The sequence below is a fragment of the Leguminivora glycinivorella genome, chromosome 6, assembly GCF_023078275.1.
Source record: "Leguminivora glycinivorella isolate SPB_JAAS2020 chromosome 6, LegGlyc_1.1, whole genome shotgun sequence".
NCBI classification, from domain to species: Eukaryota; Metazoa; Arthropoda; class Insecta; order Lepidoptera; family Tortricidae; genus Leguminivora; species Leguminivora glycinivorella.
The window spans coordinates 19901449-19915284 of NC_062976.1; the positions used below are offsets into that span (position 1 = coordinate 19901449).

The 13836-nt window shown below is 37.7% G+C and overlaps 2 protein-coding genes across 4 annotated transcripts in view; one reads left to right on the forward strand and one right to left on the reverse strand.

The window, feature by feature from the left end:
• The first annotated feature begins 225 nt into the window (after window positions 1-225).
• Window positions 226-7509, forward strand: LOC125227135. Of its 2 annotated transcripts, none has more exons than XM_048131355.1 (5): window positions 226-286; window positions 1461-1517; window positions 3645-3728; window positions 4224-4457; window positions 7373-7509. In XM_048131355.1, exons 1-5 carry the CDS (start codon window positions 245-247, stop codon window positions 7463-7465), a joined length of 510 nt encoding a protein of 169 aa, XP_047987312.1. In that variant the 5' UTR covers window positions 226-244; the 3' UTR covers window positions 7466-7509. The 2 variants fall into 2 exon arrangements, with proteins under 2 accessions (XP_047987312.1, XP_047987313.1); XM_048131356.1 differs by lacking the exon at window positions 226-286 and adding an exon at window positions 477-572.
• The window catches only part of LOC125227134 (probable histone-lysine N-methyltransferase CG1716), a 28550-nt gene continuing 22209 nt past the window's right edge, over window positions 7496-13836 (reverse strand). For both annotated transcript variants that reach the window (XM_048131352.1, XM_048131353.1), the window contains 4 exons: window positions 13642-13742; window positions 12847-12999; window positions 12180-12443; window positions 7496-11398 (listed from right to left, as the gene is read on the reverse strand). In XM_048131352.1, coding sequence (XP_047987309.1) covers window positions 11240-11398; window positions 12180-12443; window positions 12847-12999; window positions 13642-13742 — 677 coding nt within the window. In that variant the 3' untranslated portion in view covers window positions 7496-11239. The remainder of the gene's footprint in view (window positions 11399-12179; window positions 12444-12846; window positions 13000-13641; window positions 13743-13836) is intronic.

The following is a 13836-nucleotide window of genomic DNA, read 5'->3' on the forward strand; positions in this document are numbered from 1 at the left end:
GTGAACATTACCTACTCGTGTTCAAACCTACTACGCCATTCACAATTACATTGTAAATTTTCAACCGTAACATTCTAATAACGATACTTTACAACCAGTGCAAAAAAATGTCGATTATAAAATGTATAATGATGCCGATGTAAGTATGAGATGATTACCTTTATACAGGAAACCAGCCTTTTGTCAGCGTGATATAAAATATGAGAGCGGCTGGCGCGGCCCACAGTTCGTTTGTGTCGTCAACATGGCTCACTACATTTTTGCCTTGATCTTGGCGACAGTACATGTAAGTATGTAATGTTAATTAATACGTAATTTGGAAAGATATCACAGAGGGACTTCGTTTCAGAAAGGCAATGAAAATTCACTTAATCACTAACAAGTTAAACCATACATTAATAAACATACATACACACAATCAAGCCTGTATCCCATAGAGGGGTAGGCAGATAACGTGAAACTTTTCAGGTTTAACCCATATTCCACAGTCGACACCCAAGAGAAGAAAGGGGGTGGTGAAACTCACTTCTTCACCTCACGAGCAATAGATACACATTAATAAATACTTATAGGTAAAACTTGTTTTGCACAAAATTCTCTAATACAATCTAAAACTTGAACTAGGCCTAGCACATGATGGCCGCGGGAGTATGTCGCCGCGAGATAGATGACACGTCTTTGTCTAATTGTATTAATGACATAAGGACAGGTAGTCTATCTCGCGGCGACATCATGTGTAGGGTAGGAGCCTTTACCAACCACCACTGCGTAAGATATATTCTTAAGTATGATGATTGATGATAAATAAAAACAAAAAAAAACTATAAATGTGCCACTGTCGCGATTTTATCACTGTACCACCCTCCAAAGGAGCGAAGCTCTTCCACACTTCTTAGATAGGTACATGGCACACCAAGAACAAGCGATCATCTAGCTCGTTTTTTCCCAGAACGCGCAGAATGTGGAATTAGTTTCTCCTGGGGGCCGATTTTTGAATCTCACGGCGTTCGAATTTAGAAAATTGTCACTGAAAATAGTAGGCAACATCGGTGACAATTTTCTGAATTCGAACGCCGCGCGCCGTGAGATTCAAAAATCGGCCCCCTGGTGTGTTTCCTTTGCGCTTCGATTTGGACTTCTTCAAAAAGCGGGTGTTTAAGGTTCTCGAGTCGGCAACGCTTAAGCAGCTCCTATGATGCTGCTAATGTCCATAGGTGACGATGACCGCTCTCCATCAGGCGGATCAGTTGTCGCCTGTCACACAAAAGTACACAACACAACCGACCAACCAGTATTTATCAGTTTGAAAAGATTTATATGTTCAGCTCAGGTCAATGTCACCACAAAAGGAGTAGAACCAGCCAAAGCCAGATTAGCCAGATGCAGCTAGCCTGACCCGATGACCCTAATCGGAGTCAATTGAAATGGCGATTCTGAATATAATGAAAGCTTTGTTATAGATGGTCGCAGCGGAAAACGATGACATCGCGTCGTGCTTGGAACTGTTTAAACCTGAGGTAATTTTTCTCTAATAAGTGCCCGTCAAATAAGACTAACAGGCCCCGTAGCCGAATGGCATTTCTGCGACGTGAAACGTGCAGTCTGGCTTTGTCGCGCCAATACGCAAGAGCGATAGAGATAGATAGCTACTTAGCTACGAAAGAGATATATATTATCGTGAGCGTTTGTGCATTCGGCTACGCGCACAGATTATCATAGATAATGTTTAGAAGATTTGATTATATCTTTGAGTAACCGTTCAATAGTTATTTGTTTTACAAGGGGGCAAAGTTGTTGTTTAACCGCACGTGCCAATATTGATATCCGAACAAGCGAAAGATTCCAATGTTATAAACTTAAATTTTCGTATCACACTGAATAACTGCAAAAAACGGTAGACACGATGTATAATATCGATATATGAATTTTAAAAATTAAAGACAAATAGATTCATAATTATAAACTAAAAACCGAATCGAAATCGGATCAGTAGTTTTTAAGATACGAGTTGTCAAAGTTGGCTTAGTTTGTTTATATGGTCGCTTATAAATTCCTTAACTAGAAAGTCAGAAACATTATATTTTTCTTACAGTTAGAAGTATGCATTGGTAATAGACATCATAATAAACAATTTTTTACGAGGATATAAAAATTTCGTCTCTTAGAAAGCCGAGCGTAGCGAGGTCTGTTACGAAAAACAAAAAAAAAACAGTTTTTTTTATTGGATCGTCTTTCTAAGGGTTTCTAAGGGATGAAATTTTTATATCCTTGGAAATAATCGTTTAATATGATGTCTATTACCAATGCATACTTATAACTGTAAGAAAAATATAATGTTTCTGACTTTCTAGCTAAGGAATTTATAAGCGACCATATAAACAAACTAAGCCAACTTTGACAAGTCGTATCTTAAAAACTACTATCGTGTCTACCGTTATTTGCAGTTACTTATTCAGTGTGATACGAAAATTTCAGTTTTTTTTTTTAATCTTACATTTTTTTTTTAATTTTTTTCAATATTTTTTTTAAGTTACATAAAGCAATACCTTTCAATTGAAATATGTTTTGTCAAAATCGGACGACGTACAAAAAATTAGGTTTTTTTTTCGGTTTTCGTAACAGACCTCGCTACGCTCGTCGTCCTAAGGGATGAAATTATGATATCCTCGGAATTTTTTATTTTATTTTGAGTTCTACTGTCACTATGTACTTTTCTGTGTAAGAAAAATATATTATTTCTGACTTTCTGGCAAAGGAATTTCAAAGTGGCCATATAAAGCAAAATTTTCCCAACTTTGGCAACTTGTATCTTAAAAAATGCTAATCCGATTTCGATGCGGTCTTTAGTTTTCAACTATGAATTTATCTGTCTTTGGTTTAAAAAACTCATAATATCGACATTGTACATTTCGTCTGTCATTCTTTGAAGTTATTCAGTGCGAGACGTAAATTTACTTTTTTTATTTTTTTTCTTACTTTTTTTAAAATATTTTTTTTTCAATTTTTTTTTAATTACATAAAGCTATACCTTTCATTTGAGATACGTTTTGTCAAAATCGGACGATACAATAAAAAGATAGAATTTTTTTCATTTTCATAAAACACCTCGCTACGCTCGGCTTCCTAAGGGATGAAATTTCGATATCCTCGGAAAAAATCGTTTACTAAGACGTCTACTATCACCATGCAAAGCGGCTTGCTTCCATCTAAAAGTGCAGCTTTTTTTCATAACTAGTATGACTACGAGTGAAACACAAAACTTTTCACCACACCAACACGAACAAAAACTGACTATAAAACATCAAAATATATCAAATCCATCAATTTGTTTAATATTTTAATGTTTAATTATTCAAAATCACCATTTATTGGTAAAATCTATCAGTCACCTTAAGACATCAAGTTAAAATTTGTATGAAATTACTTTGCACTCTTGTGGATAAAATGCTATTTTGCTATCTGTTTTCGAATAACAAAGAAAGCGTTTACCAGTTGGTGTGGTGAAAAAAATCTTTACGGCGACAAATTGGGACGTTTCGCTGGAATGACAAATACCAGTAGGTAAATAATCTGTAGAAATTCGTCTCACACCCACGTTACGCCACGTCCTCCGTCACCATCTTAAGTGTGCTTTCCTTTGCCAGAACATAGAACAAAAGTGCTGCGAGATTGGGGATTTAGAAAGTCAAGAACACTTCGAGTCCTGCAAAACCGGTGACGAATGGGAGGTAAGACACATTCTTATAAGAGTAAGACACAATCAACTGAATTACATAAATAGCAAAACAACAGAATTAAACAGTTTAAAATTTATAATAACAATCCAAGTTTGTAAAATCAAACACGGAACAGAATTAATGTAGATAGATTTTTTCGGATGAAATGCTAAGATGTAGGTGAAATTTGATTTTAATCCGCTGGAAGAAATGATTCTGCTGAAATTCTTAACTTCAAGCTCAGACATTCAACTGTCAAACTCTTGTAATTATTAGGGTAGATAAAGCTAGATGTAGGGTAGATAAATTTTTCATGGAGGGGGGAGTTATTGTTTACCCGCTCGTACTAATAGCAAGCGCAATATTCCAATATTGAACCAAGAGCGTAGCGATTAATCTTAAGCGTTGCGAGGGATTAAAGGCACGTAGCAAGTAAGTATCACCTTACCAGTTGGTCTGATGACAAAATCATTCAAATGGACATTACATTGACGATTTAACTTTCAGTGTGAAAACGCAAAATGCGTTTTAGGCAAGTCGGACCTACTAAGCGGGGACACTCTAGACGAGAAGAAAACCATAGACTTGCTAGAGAAGATCAAGCAGAAACGGCCGGAAAGCAAGGCCATGGTGGACCGAGTCCGGGCGGAGTGTCTGGACGGGAAGTACGAGGATTATCCGCCGAAGGAGACCTGTCCACTCATCAGGTTCCAGATCTGTAGCTACATTAATGCTCTTGTGGTGAGTTTTTACTTGGGTGCCTTTCATTCTTCTTTTAATTTTTAATGGCGGCTACGCACACTGATGTCGACCGCCATACATTTGGTTAAATTGAAATGTTTGGCGATTGACATCAACTTCAAGCGTAGGTGCACGTTTCAAGGCCAAGGACTGACTAATAGTTCCCACTAAAATATATATAGTTTAGAAACAGTTTCTGGGCGGAAAGCAGTCAAAAGAAATTGGGTCACTCGGAAAAAACTCAATCATGTTCTGATTTTTCTGATGTTAAAACTATAACACCAACACTGAGAGTTAGGACAACTATGCTCCTGCAATATGCGTCGTCTAAAATGCCTTTGTGAATACTCATTTCACTTTCATGATACATGCCAGGGGATTGTTTGGTTAAGTACATCAAAAGGTGGATGGATTTTGTGAGGGACGATATGAAACGAAAGCAAGTTAATGATGAGATGTCGGACGAAAGAGATGTATGAGGAAGACATGCTGAGCCGACGCCAAGTGAGAAGTGACAGACGAAAATCATGTCTGGCAGGCAAGCATGCATGCAAGGCCGTCCCTATCGCACTATTTGTAAGTGCGATAGGGACGGCCTGATGTTTTATCATTTATCGCGCGACCTTGGTTGCCTGCCTGATTAGTAGTATGATACCCTCATTATTTTAATGCGCGGGTACTATTTTAGGACATATAAGCCAGAGCAGTTGTTTATATAGTTATGGATAAAAATAAATTATAAAATTGTAACCGTAAGTTATTTTTATGATCAGGGCACGATAACCATACAGATGTTTATCATCTACATCTACATCGAGGAAAAAGTAATGATTCATGTTTTATATTTATGAATTTTATGATACAATGTGGACTGAAATGTGGATAATGGTGCCATCAGCTTGTTGTTATTTTTATTTAAATGTAATGATCGCGTGTTGGAAATGAATTAGTTGTTGTATATAGGTGTATATAAATATGTATAAGTTGTTTGCTTCATCCGAGATGACGTATTTTTTTCAAAAATATTGCAATCTGTACGCATATTTAAATGCCGTAAAAACTTCCCAAATACTACAACCACAAGGTCAAAAATAATTGGTCACCAATGGTCCCTTTGGTTTAGTCCGAGTACCTACCTAGTTAAGAACGAAATATTTACAGTACATTTGGAACCATAGGTGGGGCTTTGGACTTTAGTTATGGTACACATTTTAAAACACTGAGTAATTACGCATACCTAGCCCTCGCGTCACATAATGGTCCCTGCAGCCCTGACACATCCGTACAGTACAAAAAATCTACTAAATGAATTGAAAACTCAAATCATTTTACATATGTGATAGTGCTACGCTAAAAAAACTGTCATGGAGACCTTTATTTGACGTTAGGTGCGGGTATTAGATATAAAGGTCCGGTCAGGCGCAGTCGGTAGTGACCCTGCCTGCTGCGCCGCGGTCCCGGGTTCGAATCCCGGTAAGGGCATTTATTTGTGTGATGAGCACAGATATTTGTTCCTGAGTCATGGATGTTTTCTATGTATATAAGTATTTATATATTATATATATCGTTGTCCGAGTAGGGTAGACCGGGGACAACTGAAACAATTTATATCCAATCGCCTGTAGCATTTTAATTTGAATAGATAGGAAGATATGAAAGTTATTTTTTAGAAGGAAATTTATTAGGCTTTTAAACTAAATTAGTTTTAAAGGTATGTTTCCCATAGTTATTTTGTATTATGTAATTAAAGAGGAAGCGGGAGAGTGGCTCAATTGACCCCACATGGTTGTCAATTGAAACACTATGCGAGGTCATTTGAAACACCTTAATTAATTTGCGGAAAAATAAAGAAATGTTTTTATTCATACATTTAATAATGACTGCCGTGTTATAAGAACAGACCACCAAAAGATCACTTTCTTAGTACAAACTATACAAAAAATATCAGCGCCTGAAGATTCTTTCAAGATCTTGACAAAAGAAACGTATGTAAAAAAAGAAATACATGACTTTTAATCTTCTTTTTTTCAGTAACTTCTTACATATAAATTTATCATTTTGGTTAAGATGAAACAATAAGATATAATTCTATGGAATAGTCGTAAAAAAATATTAACGTATTTCATATAAAAGTGAGTGTTTCAATCATAACCTTGTTTCAATCATAACCAGTCAGTAGCACAGCGGTGTGCACTGTATGTAGACATTTTTGAAGATCTGTCGGTCGCATGCTTCTGTTTTCAGGCCGGAGTTATACGTATATGTTGCTGCTTTCATTCGTGGAATTTACACGCTGTTATACTTACAAAAAACAGAACCCCATTTTATTGATAGTCGGTTACTTGTGGGGACGATTAAAACACAGGGACGTTTGAAACGTTTCAATCGTCCACAATTACGTTGTTTCTATCGTCCCTACAACACATGTTTGATTTTAAAGTCAATTATTTACCAATTAATGACACTTCATCACTGTTTCATGGCACTTAAAATATTATAGAATCCACAATCATATCATTTAGTGAATTAAAATTTTCATACTACACGGCTACACAAAATTAGACAAAAATATACGAGAACGCCAATACTTACTTTTTCGGTCGAAAATTTTCATCGGCTCCCTGACACTGCCACGTCACTCGCGTGCCCGATCCTTATTGGTTCAAACTTTCAAAATGATCGACCGCGTGTTGTGAGTACTGCGTATTTCACGTAGGTATTGTAGTTTTCGAGAAATTTGACTTGTTTCAACCGTAACGTGTTTCTATTGTCCCCGGTCTACCCTACCCACAAGACAAGCCTTCTTGAGCTTACCGTGGGCCTCAGTCAATCTGTGTAAGAATGTCCTTTAATATTATTTATTAAAAAAAAAGCAAAGCTCGTGATCTTGTCATAATTCCACCATTTTTTTGCAGGAGTGTGACAAATGGAAGAAAGATGACACCTGTAAAAAGTTTTCAGACCACGCCAAATCTTGCAAGTCAGTGCTCGACAAACTCAAGGAATAACTCAGCAGCGTCAAAGAAAACAACATAATATTAAAAGATAACATTTTTATTTGTTCATTCGGCCTCGATCTCATCGCCACATCAAAATGATAAAAACAGCAAGCGATACGTACTAATGATAAAAATAAAAATTGTCACTATCAACTTGAACAGGCGTCTAGCATGAAGTGTTTTATTTACAATATTTACAGCACTCCTCTACTGTCATTTCCCAGTCATTTTAAAGAATGTCTCTCTCTCTTTATGATTTTTATCTCTGTCCTAAGGATTTTACATTTCTATACTAGAACAGGGGACCGATTTTTGAGTCTCACGCGTTCGAATTCAGAAAATTGTCACTGAAAATAATAAGCAAGTCACCGTTTTCAACCGGTATTTTAGTGACAAAATCCCGTATGTGAGATTCAAAAATCGCCCCCCTGATGGGAATTACATTCAGCTGACATCGATTTTGCATTTTGTATCCTATGATAGTGTGTTTTTGTAACTTTTATACATAATATTATATGATTTAAAACTACTCATTATTTTGGTTAGACTAAGAGCAGCAAAAGAGACCGGTACAAAGTTATTAAATCCCACTTTTCCAACATATCTTCGCTTTTGGTGTTTTCATACCATTCTCCCAAAATAACTTACTGAAATCATTCCACATATTTACTCAAAATATATACTTTACTCATATAACGCATACTTAATTTTTCAAATCGGAGAAAAAAAAAACAGAATAATGAAAACAAAAAACGATCACATAATTGGTTAACGTCTAAAATGACTAAGATTTCCGAGTCTCCCGGTGATACAGATAGGAACAAGTCAGTTCTTAAATACATTTTCATATAACATTCAGTCATTTCCGCCAAAATTTCAGGATTTTTTTCAAACATGTCACACATTTTTCACCTTTTTCTCTAGTAAAAAGAAAATATAGATATTAATTATAAAATAATATGAATCTCTTATCCATTATCCATTACTGTGTATTCGGCCACTACTTTTAACTCATTCATAAAACTCATAATACTGTGTATGTACTTGGAAAATATTATATGCGGGTATCTCATATTCGAGTTGTAATATTTGAATAATTCTAGACATTGCAGTCGAACTAGAGATCATTTCGATACGTGATAAATACCTTGAATTGCAAAATATAGAGTACATGACTCGCTACTGCGTATACAAGAATAATCTGACATGTACGCATGCGAACATTTCATGAATTAGACATACTTAGAATCTAATCTATCTAAATACTACTACACTTAGAAAAATGAGGAGTGACTTATATTTATATTTACAATTTGACGCCCCATGCGATATGGATTGAAAGGACATCTAACATTTTATGTTTTTGAGTACCTAAACATAATTGTTTGTATCTCAAAAGTACTCAAAACTTCAATCAATTCAAGCAAAAAACTCTAATAATATGTTTAATTGTTTATATTCAGCTATTTTGCTAGATATCTTCATTTCATGTGAATGTGCACATGTAGATACATCAGTCGCTCGTTTTAGTATATTGATTTATAGGATCTTTCAAAATCAATGAATCAATCTTCTTCTTCAACTTAGCGTTTTCCCGGCCTCGCGCCAGGGTCCGCAAAATCAATTAATCAATATTTGATTAAAATAATTTTCAAATCAATTAGTTATACTCTAATTAGTATCAGAGTAACATAAGTCACATTCAATATATTTACCCCCTTTTTCATAAATGTTCACTAAATTTATCACACTGTTAAAGTCCTTTGGCCTGACCTTGTCCTTTTCTATCACACAAATACGTCGGAACGGGACAAACGAACTTTATCTAAGTGATAACTTTAGTGAATTTTTATGAATAAGGGGTTAGAATATGTTAGACTACAATCATACAGTTGCACTGTCCGTTCGAATATAAAAATAATTCAAAATTAGGATTACTTATTTATTATTATTTTTATAGACGTAAAAGATTTCAATATTCACAATTAGGAACTAACATCAAGATCATTTCGCGATGTAAATTTAAAATAGAAGACGTGATTTGAATTTTAATCAGATCCAAATACGCTGCCACAATAAATAAAAAATGATAATTGATTAAATTACCTAACCATAATTGAGTAAATATGACTAATGAATCTAAAAGTTAGCATTAGTCAAAAATCGCGTTACAAAGTCGCCACTGAAGAATCAAAACTTCTTTTAATTACGAATGAATTGAATGAGTGAATGGGATACATGGGTGTAACAGATAAACCAATGAAATGGTAACTCTGACTGTTAGACAGATGTAATTTAATTCGTTCATGAATTCCATTCGTGAATCGTCGTGTACTTCAAAGAAATGAACGATGCGCGAAATTAAATACAAGTATATGGAGTCAAAACACAATAGCTATTGATAAGTCTAGTAGCCTGATATCCTATAAGGAGGTGGTACTCACGTGAAAATACATATATGATATTTTTCATTCGTTTCTTCTGTTCATTCCATCTCTTGTGAATCGTTCTGTACTGTACACATTAGAGATTAGCAAAATAATCCTCCATGACATAACAATCATATTTAAAACCTTTGAATCAGTAAGTATACGCATAACAATATTCTTTCTATAAGTGCAGTCTTTAGATACCAATGTACACAATATTTCCTTCACAGACATCTTTCGCATAATTTTGTTCCGCACCACTCGTGTCGATTCACATTTTATGGTTTCTTTATTATACAGGTAAATTCAGAAGAACTAGCCCGAATGGAACGAAGGAGTGAATGAAACATGCATGTGTGTGATAATTTTATCTAATAAAATGGTTGCTCTTGACAGTTACGACTGTATATATCGATACAGCACGGTTAGCACATGATTGCCGCGAGAGTATGCCGGCGCGAGATAGATCACATGTCTTCTTCTATGACACAAGGACGGGTAGTCTATCTCGCGGCGACATACTCTCGCGGCAATCATGTGCTAACCCTGCAGGTTTCACTCATAGAATCAATGTTTTGTTCATTCAATTCGTGCCAGCTCTTGTGAATCAATCTGTATGTTTTTATTAAAGCTGTATAGCAAGTATGACAGCCTATAAATCTTGTAAATAGTTCTACTGGTACAAACCACTGGTTTATATTCGATTGTACCCGGCCATTGCCAATCTGCCATCTAAGCATAGTGGCCTAGAGTGAATATACCATGCTAAACATCTTCATATACTTCTTGACATCCAGTGAGCACAATAAAGGTCAGTTGCACCACAGTTCACAACACTGATCCCGGTCACGCAGCAGAGATCTACGAAATTTTCCAAGTTTGTCAACGCACGGTAACACACGATTTGGTGCACGCACCCTAAGGGCCGCACCCAACTACCGTCTCCGAAGCGTAGGCATGGGGCTCTTACTCAATGTTACGTTAGCGTAACTTCGCAGCGACACTACATGATGCATTCCACAATGCTGAATAGACACTAACAATCAAAATACACTAGTAAACACACATGTCACCAATATAATAGTAACGCTCGACGACAGTCTAGGCTTACAGTAAACGCTGAATAGACACCGATGCTCAATCGCAGCTTAGCTAAATAGTCAAGAATCACTAATATCATGGTGACGTTCAACGGCAAAGGTCCAGGCAACTGACAGTAGTTAGGAGTAAACCAGTGTTGGGCGTCTCTGTCGCTCGCAACTTAGTCATATAGCCATAACGTGGCTTGACGGCCAAGTGTAGCAACTTACAGTAGTTAGGTTTGTTCGCGGGGTTCGGCGCCCCGCAGCAAGCGCTAGTCGGCCTCCTCGGCGGGGCGGCGGTAGACCTTGCCGAACTTGGTCATGTACTTCTTGACGAACTCCTTGGCCTTGGACCGGACGGAGTCGGTGACGACTAGCTCGTCCACGGACCGACAGTGTTTGAGTTCTTTTAGCATCACGAAGTGGGTTAGCTGGGGAAGAAGAATTTTAGGTTAAGTATTAATTTATTCATAGATGGGACGAGATTCGGACAAAGGGTTAAAAACAGTAAAGCGAGCTTGGCTTTATCGCAATACTTAAGTCACAAGTATTTGGTACAAGGTGATGTGACTATAAATGCCAACATGAATGTAAATAAGAGTTCAGGTGGTGCACCATAACCCTCGATAAGCTACTCAAGGACTGTTCCTTCAGTTTCCTGGCCTACTTCTACAGCAACAATAAGATAAGACAGTTTTCATAAAGAGTAAGAGTGACGTGGTATGGTTACCTTTCTAGCGAGATGTTTGAAGTCAGCCGTGCAGGTAATTCGACCAGCAGGCGCATCAGAATGCCGACACGGGTTGAGATGATAACCCGATTCCTATCCGCTTCTTAAGCGTTAACATTAAGATAGGAATGGTTTCTTTAAAGAGTGTTAAAAGTAAAGCATGACATACCTTTCTAGCAAGATGCTTGAAATCAGCCGTGCAGGTAATTCGCCCTGCGGGCGCGGCAGAACGTCGATACAGGTGGATTGGTGCACCATAACCAGCGCTATGCTACTCCGAAACTGCTCCTTGAGTTTCTTTGATTCTTCTCTCACGTTAGCACTAAGATACTAGAGTAAAGTATGCTTACCTTTCCAGCAAGATGTTTATGGTGCACCATAACCCGTGCCATGCTACTCCGGAACAGTTCCTGAGTTTCTTTGCTTCTTCTCTGACATTAGCACTAAGATACCAAAGAGTGGTAACAGTAAAGTACGCTTACCTTCCTAGCGAGATGTTTGAAGTCAGCCGTGCAGGTAATTCGACCAGCAGGAGCGTCAGAATGCCGATACGGGTTGAGATGATGCACCATAACCCGTGCCATGCTACTTCGGAACTGTTCCTTGAGTTTCCGTGCGGCCTCTTCAGCGTCGACGGGGGGAGAAGGAACTGGTACGGGTTCAGGCTCGACTACTGCGACTGGCGTTGGTTCGGTCTCTTCGGCTGAGGCTTCGGAATCTGAGTCGGTTTCGGCGAGGTCCACGATCTAGGTGAAACAATGAAAGTCACAAAAATGTCACAAAAACGTACAACATACAAAACATAAATATAGTACACGATAGGAACGCGAATTTATCCCTTTCAGGGATTTCTTTCAGCTAACCTTTGAGTGGGTAAAATGTGATGAAGTACGGAAACACGTATACCAGGGGCCCATTTCTCGAAACTACAAGTTACAATTTACAACTGGTTGTCAATGTCTAATATGAAGTTGGAAAGAGACCCGCTTGTAACTTTCAGTTTTAGGAAATAGGCCTAGAACCATTTCTATTCTATCTACATTTTTACATGTTATTATTACTTATGCTGCAGATGGTGACTGGCTTTATTGTGGTGAAAAATGAATAGCACAAATTGTTGGAATGATTTGCTCCGAACGAATGCGTTACCTTTAGTTCATCAACGTTAGGTTTCCTTGATCGTTGCGCCAGCTGTCGCACCTTATTCAACAACTTTTCACGCCGCCGCCGGAGCTTTTCTTTCGTTTGCTTGTAACGCTTCACTTCCATTCGTCCTGCTAACTTGTCCTCTTCCGTTCGAGGCTAGAACCATTTGATATTAGATTATTTTTCAAGAATCGTATCAGAATCAAGTGAAATTAATAATTAAGCCTTATCCCTGTAAAAGCAACCCAAGTTTCAGTTGAATAATATACGATCCACAACACATTCTCACTGGCAAAGCGAGAATTATTAAGTGAGATTCGATGAAAACGTAAATAAGAGCCGAATTCAATACTTTTCGTGTCCATTATCGTATGTAGTCCACAATAATCTTTTTGTACAAATAATATGACCTGTATCAAAGTAGGTAATTTGGGCTTGGGTCCGAAAGTATTAACGAATGTAGGCTAGCTACAAATCTGGGTTGCTTAATAGAATCCTCTGATACTTTGGTTTTTCTCGAGTAGCCACTTCAACGATCCACAATAAAAGCTCGGCCACACATGCGCGTTTTGAGAGCGTAGCGTTAGCGGAGCGCAATGATAGCGGTGCGCCGGACGCTGGCGTTGCGCCCAGCGGACGCCGGCGCGAACTAACGAGCTCGGATTGCGAGCGAAATGCGATGCGCGTTCATTACGCTACGCTATCAAAACAAAACGCTTTATGTGTGGCGGAGGCTTAAGTATCAACATACTGTAATTTTCCTGTATCTTATACGGTATAGGTACTCGTGGTACTTACACTGATGGGTCGCTCCGAGACCAGCCCCGGGCGCCGCTTCCTCGGCTTGACGCTCACCAGCGCGTGGTCGGGGATCAGCCCGTTGTGACCCTCTTTTACCACTGCAAATTGAAACAAACATTATCGTCTGGATCACAGTCGATGACATAAAGACCGTACTGCTGCCAGAGAATATGTCATTCAAGGTGAATAATC

What these genes read in the sequence shown, in the direction of transcription:
- LOC125227135 (XM_048131355.1), top strand. Translation starts at nt 245, where the DNA reads ATGGCTCACTACATTTTTGCCTTGATCTTGGCGACAGTACAT. An exon ending in AAACCGGTGACGAATGGGAG is followed by an intron (nt 3,729 to 4,223) that starts GTAAGACACATT and finishes TTTAACTTTCAG; the next exon opens with TGTGAAAACGCAAAATGCGT. An exon ending in GCTACATTAATGCTCTTGTG is followed by an intron (nt 4,458 to 7,372) that starts GTGAGTTTTTAC and finishes ATTTTTTTGCAG; the next exon opens with GAGTGTGACAAATGGAAGAA.